This window comes from Gossypium arboreum, chromosome 1 (assembly GCF_025698485.1).
Source record: "Gossypium arboreum isolate Shixiya-1 chromosome 1, ASM2569848v2, whole genome shotgun sequence".
Lineage (NCBI taxonomy): Eukaryota > Viridiplantae > Streptophyta > Magnoliopsida > Malvales > Malvaceae > Gossypium > Gossypium arboreum.
The window spans coordinates 108,662,723-108,677,449 of record NC_069070.1 but is presented as its reverse complement, the minus strand read 5'-3'; the positions used below and the strand labels follow the sequence as shown (position 1 = coordinate 108,677,449).

General features: G+C 30.6%; 3 protein-coding genes across 3 annotated transcripts; all 3 read left to right on the top strand.

Moving 5' to 3' along the window:
• The first annotated feature begins 7,201 nt into the window (after nt 1-7,201).
• Nucleotides 7,202-8,456, top strand: LOC108482180 (nuclear transcription factor Y subunit B-3-like). Its single transcript, XM_017785293.2, has one exon. The coding sequence runs from the start codon at nt 7,522-7,524 to the stop codon at nt 8,074-8,076; it is 555 nt and encodes a 184-aa protein (XP_017640782.1). The 5' UTR covers nt 7,202-7,521; the 3' UTR covers nt 8,077-8,456.
• Nucleotides 8,457-10,093: 1,637 nt separating this feature from the next.
• Nucleotides 10,094-10,969, top strand: LOC108481992 (lysine-rich arabinogalactan protein 19-like). The gene has a single exon (XM_017785097.2). It carries the CDS (start codon nt 10,242-10,244, stop codon nt 10,866-10,868), a length of 627 nt encoding a protein of 208 aa, XP_017640586.1. The 5' UTR covers nt 10,094-10,241; the 3' UTR covers nt 10,869-10,969.
• Nucleotides 10,970-12,363: 1,394 nt separating this feature from the next.
• LOC108481228 (uncharacterized protein At4g02000-like) lies at nt 12,364-13,098 on the top strand. The gene has a single exon (XM_017784388.1). It carries the CDS (start codon nt 12,364-12,366, stop codon nt 13,096-13,098), a length of 735 nt encoding a protein of 244 aa, XP_017639877.1.
• The last annotated feature ends 1,629 nt before the right edge of the window (nt 13,099-14,727 follow it).

Genomic DNA, 14,727 nt, shown 5'->3' with positions numbered 1-14,727 from the left:
TACAAAATTCTCTAAATGTGTTATGAGTTCTAATATCTAATGGGTGTGTTTTTCTAAGGTTGTAAAAGAGCCTATTTATAGACTAAATTAGTAAGTCAAATAAACTATGCTAATAAATGCTAAATATAACATATTAATAAACACTAAATATTCTAGAAAGAAAATATATTTTTATTTAGCTTGACTTGCAAGTAAACTCTTAGAATTTAGGTCACACAACTCTAACAAAATATAATATTTCAACAACCATTGCAGTGCTTTTAGACCTGTCAAGTGTGTTTATCATGTTTAAAGAACTATTAGTTTCCATTAAATCGTTAGATATATGGATGTAAAAGTCATTATCATTTTATATGTATATGCTTGTTTCTTGTGGCAAATTTTGTAAGACAAACTTTTGGGTTATGAGTGTATAGTGCTATTAAGGCAAAATGGTTGCAAAGGGAAAGGACAAAGCTAAAAAGAGGAAAGTTAAACCTAGTGATTATGAACTAAGGACTACAATTTGTGGGATTCTTAAGGAAGTTGACTTCAATACGGTAAGATCTGCTATAAATTTAGTACCTATAATGGCTGAATCAGTTACATAACATTTTGTAATAGCATCAGTCTGGTCCTGACATCAAACTTTATTCTGGTATTCTGGTTGTAAATTAGAAAGTCGGGCTATCAGGACTTTGTTCCTTGCTAAATAGGTCAGCACGAAAATTATTGTCATATCCAGCACCTCCATTGATTGGAAAGGACAACGTCTGAGGACCATAATTAATTGGTCTGTTAATGTAATCATGAATAAGAACATACTTAGCTGGTTCATTGAGTACAGTGCTGCTATTGATGTTCAATTTATTTATTATCTTTATGCATAAACATATTAGATTGATTAGTAAAATATTTACATGCAGTGAGATTGTCGTACACTCCCTCTCTGCTTCCAATTGCCAGTACGGTAATCAGCTAAGTCTTTTCCATTGCTTTGCAGTTTCGGAAATGATTATAACAATGACATTACTTTTGCTACTAAGTTTTCTGAAACACGCTATCCTTGATCCTTTTTTGGTCAATTTTATTTCAGATAAGACATAAGAATCTCAAGTGCTTTTGAGTTTTGTTAGTGTTAAGGAGTTAGAAGTTAGTTAGTTAGCTAAAGCGGTTGTTAACTGTCAAGTTAGTTAGTGCTATTCTCATTCTCTTCCATCTATTAAAGACTTGAACTCTCACATTAATGAATAGAGAAAGTATTATGAAGTTCATTCAGCTTCTGGTGTGATCTTGACAAGTTTTACCTAGATATATGCAATTGCAATTTCTTTTGCTTAAAGGATTTAAAATTTTACGCTCATGTTTTCATTTCCTTGTAGATGTTGATTCTAATATTCTTGCTGACATAAGTTGTATTAATTTGTTCTGTAGGTGACGTTTACTGACATTCTGAAGCTACTTGGTATGCTTCGTATATTTTTTTAATTTGCACCAAGAAATGAATTCTTTTCACTTGTATGAAATTCTGAAGATAAACGATACATTTAGTAACATACGTTAAATATGTTGCATTTCTGGCAAAACTTTGGAATTTTAAACCGTTTGTTTCGCACTTCCAAGGAAGTAATATGGTAACATACCTTGCATCCAGTATCAAATTACAAAAACCAATCATGGAAACCATCTTCATTGATTAATATCATAATGTCTTCTGATAAGGAAGTCTTGGCAATGGTTTGTGTTCTGAGTTTTTATTTCTAGACTCTGATGGAACCTTGACTCGGAATACGAAAGGTTGTTCGGGACTGAGTGCCTCACTCTTGAGGCTGCAGAATTATCTTCTATGCATATATCCTAATGGAGAGTTTGTACGTTTCAGTGCAAAGGTTTGATACTGACCTCACCCCGAGGAAGTTATCTACAAAGCTGATGATTCAGGAAGAGCTTACCAAACTAGCAGATGATGAAGATGGAGAAGAGGATGGTGAGAAAGATGGAGCCCAGTCTGCTGGTCAAGAGCTTGAAGCCTGACCTACAACAAGGAAAGGGAAACAACACCATGGAAGTAAGTATATATAGTTGTCTCTATCTTGTGCCAATATGTACTTTTTAGTTGTATCTTGGTAGGTTAGGTTGTAATTTATTCTAAGTTGCTTTTCTTAGCAATTCTTGGCATTTAATTAAATACGAGGTAGCCTTTTTGTAGAACCATTAACAAATTTTGTAGAAATTTTCCTCTGTAATGCAAACCCCGGTATCCTTTTTCTTTTGTGGATATCATATATGCATCCAGATTGATGTATTGAAGGTGCAAGTCTCAAATCATGGTTATATGATTAATTTAAGGCTAAACAAATTAAAGCAAATTTGGAGTTAATGCAAAGTTGATTCCCCCACTAATTATTGGAGCACTCACGGACTATCCTTAGTTATCAACTTGAGATGTCTACAAATAAAAGCTTAAATAATCAAAATTCAAAGCAGATAGTGCATGCTTTTGTGGAATACCAATAATAAAAGGGGTAAACTACATAGATAGTGACCCAACTCTCAAAAATTTTCATTTTAGGCATCCAAAATAAAAGTTTGCAATTTAAGCACCCACATTATATAATTCGGTCATTTTGATCACTCCATTTAAAATCACAAAGGGCAAGTTGATATGACAGTTAAAAAAATTAGTATAATAACAAATTTAGCCCTCAACTTTTACATATTATATCAATTTAATCATAATTTTAAAAATTAGCCCTCAAAATTTACAAATATTCTCAATTTAATCCTAATTCTAAAAATTTTAAAATATATATAAATACATAATATTTTAAAATATATAATAATAAATCTAAATTTTAATTTTATATTAATAATTTAATATTAAATAAAATAAAATTTTCTCTCCCCACCACCATCTCCCGTCCCTTTCCTTTTCCCCACCACCATCCTCTCCCTCCTCCACCATTGTCTCTCTTGGAGAACCAGTGGGGAGAGGGACAGTGGAGGGAGGATGGTGGGGAAAGGGAGAGGACTGGGTGGGTGGGGAATTTTTTAATATAATATTAATACAAATATTAGTATAAAATTTAAATTTATTATTATATATTTTAAAAAATATTTATGTATTTTATATATTTCTTTGAATTTTTAGTATAAGGATCAAATTGAGAATATTTATAAATTTTGAGTGTTAATTTTAAAATTATGATTAAATCGATATAATATGTAAAAGTTGAGGCTAAATTTATTATTATATTATTTTTTAATTGGCACAACAATCTACCGTTTGTGATTTTAACAAAAGTGACTAAAATAATCGAACTATGTAACGTAAATGATTAACTTATAAATCTTTTATTTCATATGTTTAAAATAAAAAAAATTGAATGAGTAATTTACCTAATAAAATAAATTTGTTATGAATTACACATCCTAGGCTTAAAAACATTATTTATGAAATGGGTTTTAAATAAAAGGTAGGAAGCCCCACAAGTATAATATATTAAGAAGAAAATTAGAAAACAACAAAGCATTTCAAAGTTCAAATTTTCTATAAATATTATTAGTACTAACAGGAAATAAACTCCTTTGAGTACATGAAATGCTTACTTAATATGATATATAATAAACAACTGTCCTTGTACCCAAAACAAAACAAGAACACCAACTGTCCTCAAACTAATTTTTTTTTAGATTATTATATTATAAAGTCCTTTTTCATCAATACAATACAATGAGATGTAGCATTCAATTGATTTATCATTTCTTATTAATGGTATAGAGTCTTGTTAAGGAGGGACTATTTATCTTATGCCTACTTAACATATTATTTTATTATTCTCATAATTTTTAGTGCATTCATAAAAACATTTTAATATAATACTAATAAGAATACTCCAATGACACTCTTTAACAAATTATAATTATTATATAATAATATCTCAACATTTGACACTTAATACAATGTTATTATAAATAACTAACTAGGATTTATCAAAACTCCAATATGAAATATTATTCTTAACTATCTATAAATTTACCATCTTAAAAATGACTTTTTGACCTTTCAGCTTTACAAAAATCTCATTTTAGTCCTTTATTTAATTTTTCGTCTCTTTTAGCTTATGAACTTGTATTTTTTCTCAAATTACCCTAAAATGAATAAAAATTTAATTTTTTTACCTTTATTGACATGGCATAAACATGGTTGCCACATGGATGACACATCATCATTTAATTAATTTTTAAATTTTAAAAATTTAAATTTAAATTTAATGTTGACATGCTATCCATATAGCAATCCACATATATGTCACATCAATAAAATTTAAAAAATATTAATCTTTTATTGACAAAAATATAAATTTAAAAATTAAAAGAAATAAATAATTAAAATAATTTTTTATAAAGTTGAAAGTCAAAAAAATTATTATGCTATTTTCTAAATGTGAAATTAAGAATATGCTTAAAGCTGACATATGTAATAATGTGATAAAAAGTCAAAATCAAAACACTCAAAATTGTATTTAATAATAATTTGGTTGTCATCTTAGATATTTTTTAACTGTCTTGCAACAAACAATAATGACTTTTGCGGGAAAGTTTAACTATTCTGCTTAATTATAATTCAGTAATTTGTCTTTTATCTTTATTACTTACCTAATTATTCCAATACCCAAAGATATTTTGGACATAATTACTTTTAAGTGCTTTGATTGAAAAGGAAAAGTCCACGCTAATCACGTTGGAGTCATACTCTGGAAACTAATCTAGGGCTTAGATTTTACCTGTTGAAACAACACTCTTATCAGAAAAGAACGACCCAGAGCCAACCACCCAGCCCGGGGGGCCAGTTTATTTTTTTCCAACTTAATCCTTTGTAAATTTACACCATCACTCTCCCAAAAATATAAGTAGACCCTCCAAAGTTTAAGAATTTTGTAATTTTCCTCTTTGTATATATATTATATATTTCTTAAAAATATAAGAAAGTCCCTCCAATAATTTTATAGAATTAAAAATAATATTAAAAATTTATTCTTAAAAAAATAAAGTGAAAATCTTCTTGAAGAAGTTGAATAATATTTTATAAGTAATATAATAATAATAATATATAAAGAAAAGATGAAGAGACTTTTATTATCTTCCGTCTTTGTATTGGTGCTTAGCAAAGAAAGGAAAAAAAATTCTTTATCATTTTTCCTCCAAATTTGAAATATAAAATATGTTTTCTTCAAACTTTTAATAGATTTTGAATATTTTAAACTTGTTTTACATATATGTATCAATAGTTTTTGTTTTATCAAGTATATTAAAAGTTGCCATTAAAGGATATTGATGGAACTTGGAAGCTTATAAAATTAAGTGAAATGTGTATGTTTTTTTATGTAAAATGATTAGGAGACGATTTCTAAATTGTTAGAAATGTAAAAAAAAAAATTGTTAGATAATAATATTATAGTTAGTTACAACCAAAGTGAAGGGGAGGAAGAAAACCTTGGTAACTTTATTTAAAATTATGTCAAATGATAGCTTGTGAAGTAGTGAGCATTCATGTGAAAAACGAATAAAAAAATGGTTAACTTAGTCAAATGATATATATTTCGTCTTAATTGTTGGAATACTGCTTCTTTTAAATATATTTTTTTATATGTTTAAATAGAGTGGTATGTTGGAATACTATTTCTTTTGATTCGATTGCTTATATGCTTAAATCGTCAGATACATAACACTTCTAATTTTAGCTTGCCCCCCAAAATCAATATTCTAGCTCTACCACACCAACCACCTATCTATATACTATATATATATATATATATATATCTTTTCTTTTTATACACAACTCTATATACACTCAAAATCTTATCACGCGCGGAAAAAAAATTACATATGGTATGTTTAAAATAATAGTTATGGAAGAACATTTACGTACTTCCATACTGAGTTAGTGCCCAGTGACTTGTGACACTAACTTAGTCAAAAACTTAAATAATAGTGTAAATATAAAAGGATTAATTGAATTGGTGTAACTCATTAATCGAGTGTCAACTCAATTATGAATTTACCAAAAACTCTATTTTTTAACCATATAAATTATATTATTATAAGAGTGTTTTCATCTTTTCATTTTTTATGAATCAATATAAATTTACAATTGAAGGAATTTGAACCAAAAGCACTATGAATATAATAGGCTCAACTTTACCATTTCAAATAAAGCATAATTTGATTTGTAATATAGACATATAATAAATATATTTGTTACACAAATTTTTTTACTCACGTGTGCCATAATTTAGTAAATATATCATTTATTTGAATTACATATTAAGTCATTGATGAGTTGGTGTTACGAGTCTACCAAACACCAATTTAGTTGAATAATGATTGAAATAATATTATTTTAGGGATATTTTTATCTTTTATAATTTTTAATAAAAAATACCAATTTGTTTGTTTGTATAGCAATGTTTGCAAAATATTTGTTATATGATACAATTTTTCACTTGTATCATAAGTATTTAAGAGTTTGATTGAGTTGGTATTATTCATTAACCAAATCATTAATAAATTATATAAAAATATTTTTTATAAGGTAATAAATATTATTTTAAAATATTTTTCATTTTAATTTTTATACAAATCTGGAGAAAATACAAATTACACCATAAACTTTAATGTTTTAACTTTACTTCAACTAAAACCTAATTTGCATTCTTTTTTTTTAAATAAAACCTAATTTGCATATCCAATTTTTATAAATATATTTATTATATAATATTTCAATAACTTTGTAATCTAATTATATTTATACTACAATATAAAATGAAAAAACACTAGATATTTAAAAAATATACATGGATAATTATCTTATCTTATAATAAATAAAATAATTATCCTATATATATATATCCTATTTATTTGGATGTTTATTTTCAAACATAAACATTTTATATTTGGAACTTGATGACTGACTTTCTGTAATATTTTCTATCTAAAATAAGCTTGAATCATTTCTCAGTCCAAGCATAATATAAAAATATACATCAATTTCACTTTGAATTTAAATAATCATTATTACTAATTTTTATTTCATATGACATTAAATTTCTTTTATTCCTCAAACCTTTTACTACCATTTTGTATACTAATTTTTTTCTATTTACATTCTCTATATATAAAGTTCCATATATATCCACCTTTTCCCTTTCACTGTTTTTTCAGTATCAAAGTACCAAATCTGTCTATAAGGTCAAGTGTTCTTTCGGGAAAAGGATATTTGAAGAACTCAAATATATATATATATATATATATATATATTCTTTCTTTGGTCCTCAGCATCTTCCATTAAAACAAGCTTCGCTTTTGTCAACCATAAAAACCCTACCAAAAGAGAGGAAACTGAAAACCTAGTACTAGTACTAGTATATATAATATATATATATTCAACTCAAGTTCCTCTTTATCACTGCAAAAAAAAAAAAAAAAAGAGAAAAGAAACCCATTATAGACCTTTGCTCACCATCCAAAAACGATCCAGCCATGGCGGATTCAGACAGTGAATCAGGAGGAGCTCAAAACAACGCTTCAAACGCAGCAGGCAACAATAACCATCTTTTTTCCCCGAAAGAGCAGGACAGGTTCCTGCCTATTGCTAACGTTGGCAGGATCATGAAAAAGGCTTTGCCTGCTAACGCCAAGATATCCAAGGAAGCTAAGGAAACGGTGCAGGAATGTGTATCGGAGTTCATCAGCTTCATCACCGGAGAAGCGTCTGACAAGTGTCAAAAGGAGAAGAGGAAGACCATCAACGGTGATGATCTCTTGTGGGCCATGACCACCTTAGGCTTTGAAGACTACGTTGAGCCCTTGAAGGTTTACTTGCAGCGGTTTAGGGAGATGGAAGGCGAGAAGACCACGGTTGCACGTGATAAAGACGCGCCTCTTGTTGCTGCTAGTGGTGGTGGTGGTGGTGGGGTGTATGGGATGATGGTACATCAGCATCAAGGACACGTGTATGGTTGTACTGGGTTTCATCAGATGGGTAGTGGGTTGGGTAAAGGTGGGCCTCCGAATAATTTGGGTAGGCCGAAGTAGTTTCCCATCTGTCACTATCACTGACACGTGTATGATTTTCTTATGAATTTGATAGTAATTTCGGGTTTGTTAAATTTGAGCCTACTCCAAATTGGGTTGGCCCAGTTAGGTCATCATTGGGTACACGTGTAAGCTTTAAGAGAAGCTAGTTATGATAGGGCCCACTAGTCATCTCAATAACACGTGTACGGTGAAAAGAAGGAAGAGGCAGTTTTGGGCCCTTGGATTTGAGATCCGCAGCGTAGAGATTTTAGTTATAGTTCGGTTTCCAGTAGAAGAATAAAACACTAGGATTATATTTCTGTGATGATTTTGAGCTGCCCTCTGCTCTAGTTATTATGATTTTATTATTTATAAATTACTTAATTTGGGTTAAATAATGTGACATTTGCAAATTTTCTATGCAACTCAATTTTACTTTTAAATTTTATATATTTAAAAGGCACATTTTGATAATTTTTTGAAGCAAGTTAAATAAAAATTAATGTAATTGAATTAAGAAATAAAAATATTGTAAATGATTCAAATGATAGATACCACAACAACAGATTCAGGTGGTAATATACACATTGATTATAAGGTTAACAAATCCGGAAATTATTTCAATGCAAATTATTGTGATCAAAATGTTTTATTTATAATTAAGCTGTAAAGGCAAAATTCTTTAAAGGAGGAAGTCTCCATATAAGGAGATTTTGAGTGAATTACTCTTTAGATATAACGCAATAAACAAATTTTTATATCTTATTTTTTATTTTATATCATTAATTCTTAAGTTTAATTACAACTACGGATCTTTATGGATTAGGTCGGACTGAGTTTCAGTTGGGTCTATGTATAATAGTAACATTTCTGTGTTTATCAAGCTCGGTCCAATTCGAAATATGGAATTAAAATTTTGTCCAAATTCATTCATATTTGTAAATGGTTAACCCAAACTCGTTTTAGGTTCATTTGTATTATTTTTAATATTTTTTATTTATATTATAAATTACATAATATATAAAAATAACATAATATAAAACATTCTACAGTAAAGATGTAACATACATAACTGAAGGATACCAATAAGATGTACAACTACATGACTGAAGGATACCAATTGGTTCATGCAGAGTGAATTCCTCGTTAAGGGAGAAACATTGTAAATCGTTCATGGGGATGAGTGGTCATTGGTAGAGCAATATAAAATATCTGTTTGTCATATTGTGTATTTGACCTCTAGCAGTTGTATTAGTTTGGTTTCACAAGTTGATTTTCTGTCACCTGTTTTCGTTGAATGCGTTGAGGAGGGTTATAGAGAAGTATCTTAAAACTTTTAGTATGTATATACTTTTGGAGAGGGACGGTGGTGGGAGGAGGGATGGAGACAGTGGTGGGGAGGTTTGGTGGGGAAGGGTGGGGATTTTTATTTTATTTAATATTAATATAAATATGTTTATTTAATATTAATATAAAATTTAAATTTATTATATATTTTAAAAATATTTATGTATTTTTATATATTTTCTTAAAAATTTTAAAATTAGAATCAAATTAAGAATATTTATAACTTTTAAGAGTTAATATTTTAAAATTATGATAAAATCGATATAATGTGTAAATGTTAAGGGTTAAATTTATTATTATACTAATTTTTGTAGTTGACACGTTAGTTTGCCATTTGTGATTTTAACATGAGTGACCAAAATGATTGAACTATGTAATATGAGTGTTTAAATTGCGAACTTTTTATTTTGGATACTAAAATAAATTTTTTATTATTATAGTTAAGTGGCTATTTGTGTAATTTATCCTATAAATTATTATTTTTAATAGTATTTGGTAATATTTCAAAATATATATGAATATGAATTAAATAATAAATTTTAAAGAATACAATACATGAACAGCTTATAGATTTTTGGAATCGGGTCTACTTTTCTGGTACCCTAAGGCGACCAAATTAGAGTTAACGGCTATTTTAGTAGAAACAACTTTTTGAAATACACTCCCAACGGTCAAAATTTCTGTATTTATCCTAATCAAATCCTTTAACCTGTTACTTGACATTTTCAAATTCTGAAAGCCTACTTTTATAAATTTCTCACTTTCTCCTTTTCCATCTTTAAAAACAGAAAATCATCAATCATCAAAGCAAATAGAGAAGAATTTAGAAAGCAAAGATGAATAGACTCATCCATGTTTCTATTTGTGTTCTCTTTATTTCTGTTACTGGCATCCTAGTAAAAGCCGATAATGCACCTTCTCCATCGCCAAAGACAACTCCTGTGTCTCCGGCGAAACCTCCGTCCACTTCTTCAAGTCCTCCAATGACATCACCTTCTAAATCTCCTTCATCATCACCTCCGTCGGCAACTCCTGCCAGTTCCCCATCGATAATATCGCCTCCGCCTGCAACAACTCCCACTGCTATGCCCACACCTTCTCAATCTCCTACTGCCACTCCGCCTGCTTCTTCTAGCCCCCCAGCTCAATCCCCAGCGACTCCACCCCCAACGGCAAGTTCTCCTCCGTCCATGACTCCAGTCGGGGCTCCACCTGTTGCGGAAGGTCCGGTTGGAACTCCCGAGTCTTCTGCCAACATTCCTTCTAGTTCAGCGACGCCAGCGGAGAGTCCTGCAATTTTCCCATCGACCAGTAGCCCGCCGATGGCGACTCCAGTGGGCTCGTCGCCGGAGAGTGGGGAGGGTCCAGCGGTTAATGATGAGTCGGGTTCAAAATCTGGTTACGAAGTGGGGTTCGTTGTTCTAATAGCGAGTTTGGTTATTGGATCGGCGTTGATTCTTTAGATTTAAATTTTTTTTAGAGTTTAAAAGGTTCTGGTTTCCACATTATTATTTCATTTGCATGTATTATTTGATATAAATAAAATTATTGTGTGGATTATCAATTTTTTGGCTTTTATCATTTGGGAGGAGCAAAAATGAAATTGTCCTTAACCATCTCTCCTATGAGTTACCTACTAAATTATATACATACACCTTAATTCCAAATGCTGAATTTGATATTTTTAAATGGCAATCAATTAAAACCAGAATAATATTATTTGTGAATTAAAATTCTATTTTAAATGAAAAATGTTCTACTTATACAGTCATTGTCCAACAATCGAGAAAGCAGATTCTCAAAGTGATAATCAATCAAATAGAAAAGTTGTAGAAGATGGACCACTAGCACCTTTACAATATATCTCTATCGTATCAATAAAAATAAAAAGAGTAAATTATACCCATGATCACTTTTCTTTACTTCAAATTACATTTTAATCATTTATATTTGAAATGTTATGTTTTAGTCACTTAGTTACTGAGCCATTAATTGTCATTAACGATGTAATGATAAGCTGACGTGATATGTTAAATTATCTGTTCAAACAAAAATTTTAGGTTAAATTATACAATTGGACCCTTTTGAGCAATTTAATTTTTTCTTTTATGTTCTTTAAACTTTCCTTCCTTTTTTTCATTCTCTTCTATTTCTCCCTCTGTTTTCCTACCTTGTCAATTTCTTTTATCATATCAAGAAGTTGAATTGGCAGTGAAGAGAAGTCGAAAGCTATCATTGCCTATAACCAAAACCCATACCATGCTTCTTTCTTCACTGCCAATTCGACTTCCTAATATGTTAAAAGAAATTGAGAAGGTAGGAAAGTAGAAGGAAAAATAAAAGAGAATGGAAAATAAAGAAAAAAAAAAGAAAAGTTAAAATATTATAAAATAAAAAAATTAAATTGGCCAAAATGAAAAGAAATATGGGGATCAATTGTATAATTTACCCTAAAATTATTGTTTGAAATGATGATTTAACATGCCACGTCAGTGTCTAAAATTTTACAACACGATAACGTAAGTGACTAAAACGTGACATTTCAAACATAAATGACCAAAATGTAACTTGAGGTAAACAAAAGTGACCATGGGTGTAGTTTACCCAAAAAAAAATACTCTATATATTAATATATAATCAACAAATTAAATATAATGGTTAAAATATCAATTATATAAATAATTACGAAAGTGTGTAAAATTATTTTAATGTTTACATTATATATAAGTGAATCCTCCTTAATTTATTTGACTTCTTTTTCTTATTTAATTAAAACTAATGAAATATTTTGGATTTCACTTAAAAATAAACTAATTTAGAAAAAACAAACATTTTATTCCTAAAAAGTATGCCCGTAGTGTGGCTTTTCTCTGTATGCCCGTAGTGTAGCTTTCTGTTCTTAGTTTTTTTAGGAAGTTTTCTGTCATCTTTTTGTGTTTTGGTTCCTTTTGCGAAGATATGGAGAACATCTTAGCAAGTTTACAAATCGAAGAGGAAGAGGAGAGTGGAGATAAAGAGTTGTGGGAGATTGAAATAGAAGAAAACTTAACGGAGCAGGCCATTAATTTTTGTTTAATCGGTTGTTTCTTTACAACAACGACTATCAATTTCCAATCTATGCGCACGGTGATGGCCAATCTCTGGTACACTATAAGAGGGGTTTCTATTACTGACATTGGTGAAAAAAGTATTCTTTTTCGTTTCTTTTGTAAAGTGGACAGAGATAGAGTGGTTAAAGGGTCACCATGGACCTTCAACAATCATTTGTTCATCATCTTTATGTTAAAAGTGGGGGAAGACACGCTGGAAGTGCCTCTCAATAACGCCAATTTCTGGGTTCAGATCCCTGATCTACCTTCAGGTCTGTATTCAGAAAATATTGCAAGACAGTTTGGTGACTTTATAGGTTCTTTCATAAAGTATGATACAAAAGCCATTACAGCAAGTCTACGAAATATTATGAGAATTAGAGTGCAAGTGGATGTCCGAAAACCTTTGAAGAGACGGAAGCGATTACTGGTTGCTAAATCGAAAGAATTTTGTGTCAGTTTTAAATATGAAAAGTTAACAACTTTCTATTTCTTATGTGGACGTCTAGGACATGGAGAAAGCTTCTGTCCGATTCGAATGTATCATGGGAGTAAAGATTTACCGATGGAATGGGATATTTCGTTAAGAGCTCTTCCTCGGTGAGCGATGGTAAGTGGGAGTCCTTGGCTTAAGGATTTCGTTACAGATTGGGGAGTAATGGCAGGGGCATCAGGATCAAATTCAGGGAGCGATTATAGGAACCAACATATTCCTAATTTGATGCGCATTTATGAAACAAATTTAGGGTTAAACTTGATGGGTAAGTCTTTTTCCCCCCAAGTGAAGAAAATTTTATGGACGATGGAGCAATGAATGAGGAAGGGCCTATTCTTGTCAATGAAGGAAAAAAAAGATTGAGGCCCAATTTTGTGCAGGAAGTTGCAATTCAAAGCGATTCTTCTGAAAGGCATAGGGAATGGATGAACTTTTATCAAAATGAAAAATCGGCCGAACCTACTTAGCGGGTCAGCCGAATATTATGAAAATTTTAAGCTGGAACGTTCGTGGACTGGGGAATCCACGGTCTGTCCGACGTGTTCAGCATTTGCTGAAAGAATATTGTCCCCATATTTTTTTCTTTATGGAAACTAAAGTTGATAGAAGTAGAATGGAAAGAATAAGGAGAAAGTTCGAGTATAAGAATGGAATTGAGGTTGCGACCAATGGTACTAGGGGTGGTCTTTCTATTAGTTGGACTAATGAGGTTGATATTTGACTATTGGGTTATAATGACAGTTGTATTGATGCTATGGTCATTAATAACAACGATAGACCGAATTAGTGTCTTATCGGGTTTTACGGAGCTCCTGATGTTAGAGACAGAATTGGTTCTTAGAATCTGCTTGGAAACCTCAATCATAATTTTTCAGAAGCATGGGTCGTGTTGGGTGATTTTAATGAAATCTTATCTAATCAAGAAAAATATGGAAGAAGACTTAGAGAGGAAAAACAAATCGAAGCTTTCAGAGATGCTTTGGATTATTGTGGACTCACGGATCTTGGTTACCAAGGTCGTTGGTATACTTGGGAAAGGGGGAATTTTGAGTCTACCAATATTCGAAAAAGATTAGATAGAGGAGTTGAGAATCTCCAATGGTATAATTTTTCTCTAATTATAAGCTTGTTCATTTACCAAATTCGACTTCGGATCATTGTCCTATTTTCCTAAATTTTGATTTTTCTGCTAATGATAAATATGTAGTTAAGAATCGGGATTTTCGATTTGAAAAATGTGGTTATTAGAAGAGTCATGTTATGTTGAAGTTAAGCTTTTGTGGGAATTGAATAAGCATCTTAATGTTCCGGAGCGTCTTTATGCTATTGGCGAAGGTCTTAGTAGATGGGCAATGAGGATTAGGGGGGAGAAAGATGGTAAAATGATTTATCTTAATAGCAGATTGAATGCTCTTTACAACGCCCCTCCGAATAACGAGACCTTGGAGGAAATTATTGAAGCTAAGCTAGATCTTAATCTGGATATAGATAAAATCGAAATGTATTGGGAACAAAAGGCCCAATCTAATTGGCTTAAGAATGGGGATCGTAATACGAATTTTTTCCACAGTCTTACTTCTAACAAACGCCGCATGAATAAGATCATGAGACTCAGATGTGAGGATGGTTCGGTTATTACTGAGGAAGATGAGATGATGAAGACAGTAGTCAGCTATTTTAAAGAATTATTTACTAGTTCTCGGCAGAAGGATGATGATAATACCTATGAAGGAGTTT

What these genes read in the sequence shown, in the direction of transcription:
- LOC108482180 (XM_017785293.2), top strand. Translation starts at nt 7,522, where the DNA reads ATGGCGGATTCAGACAGTGAATCAGGAGGAGCTCAAAACAACGCTTCA.
- LOC108481992 (XM_017785097.2), top strand. Translation starts at nt 10,242, where the DNA reads ATGAATAGACTCATCCATGTTTCTATTTGTGTTCTCTTTATTTCTGTT.
- LOC108481228 (XM_017784388.1), top strand. Translation starts at nt 12,364, where the DNA reads ATGGAGAACATCTTAGCAAGTTTACAAATCGAAGAGGAAGAGGAGAGT.